The sequence below is a fragment of the Octopus sinensis genome, linkage group LG16 (genome assembly GCF_006345805.1).
Source record: "Octopus sinensis linkage group LG16, ASM634580v1, whole genome shotgun sequence".
Lineage (NCBI taxonomy): Eukaryota > Metazoa > Mollusca > Cephalopoda > Octopoda > Octopodidae > Octopus > Octopus sinensis.
Window position 1 is genome coordinate 15,723,586 of NC_043012.1, and position 676 is coordinate 15,724,261.

General features: G+C 36.4%; 1 protein-coding gene across 3 annotated transcripts in view; it reads right to left on the minus strand.

Moving 5' to 3' along the window:
- Positions 1 to 362: 362 nt before the first annotated feature.
- The window catches only part of LOC115220529, a 45,879-nt gene continuing 45,565 nt past the window's right edge, over positions 363 to 676 (minus strand). For all 3 annotated transcript variants that reach the window (XM_036509909.1, XM_029790672.2, XM_036509910.1), the window contains one exon: positions 363 to 676. This exon is cut by the window's right edge and continues 125 nt beyond it. In XM_036509909.1, coding sequence (XP_036365802.1) covers positions 484 to 676 — 193 coding nt within the window. In that variant the 3' untranslated portion in view covers positions 363 to 483.

The window sequence follows — 676 nt, forward strand, 5'->3', positions numbered from 1 at the left end:
GAAGATGTACCAATGAACAGTATTGAAAGGAAATGAGACGGTTGTATCTATTTGGTTTGACTTTATTATTACAACTTATATGACTCAATATCAGTACAAACTAGCTGGTCAGGACTACATTTATGCGGATACACTAACAAAAATTTGGAGTAATTTGAGTTGAAAATTCTGGTGCCGTGCACCCTCCCAATACTGGAAACCATTAATTGTTATTGTATGTTGTTGTTGTTGATAATGATGTCGATGTAGTTGTAGTAAATTAGTTGCCGCAGCAACAGAAGTCATTGTATTGCAGTAATGATTGTGACAGTAGAAGTAGTAGTTGTTGTGGTAGCTGTATAGTTTGGTATGTTTTTCAGGTTTTTTTTTTGTAGTTTTGAAATAATTATTCCTGATGATTTTAAACTGAAGAATTGTCAAAGGATTAACTCTTTGTCATTGACAATGTCTTTTGCTGATCTGGTGCTCACAGCGAGCACTTACTCATAAAATTGTGTCTTCAATATTCATAGTGTCTTTTTCGGGTCTGAACTGGTCAATTGGTATGACGAGGCCCTCGGTTCCATCAAGTGGCTGCGAGTTGAAGTCATTAGGATGGCTTCTCATGGTCAAATTATTCAGGTCATTGATTGCTTTGATGCTGTTTGAGTAGGATAGGTTGTTACCTGGATTGACA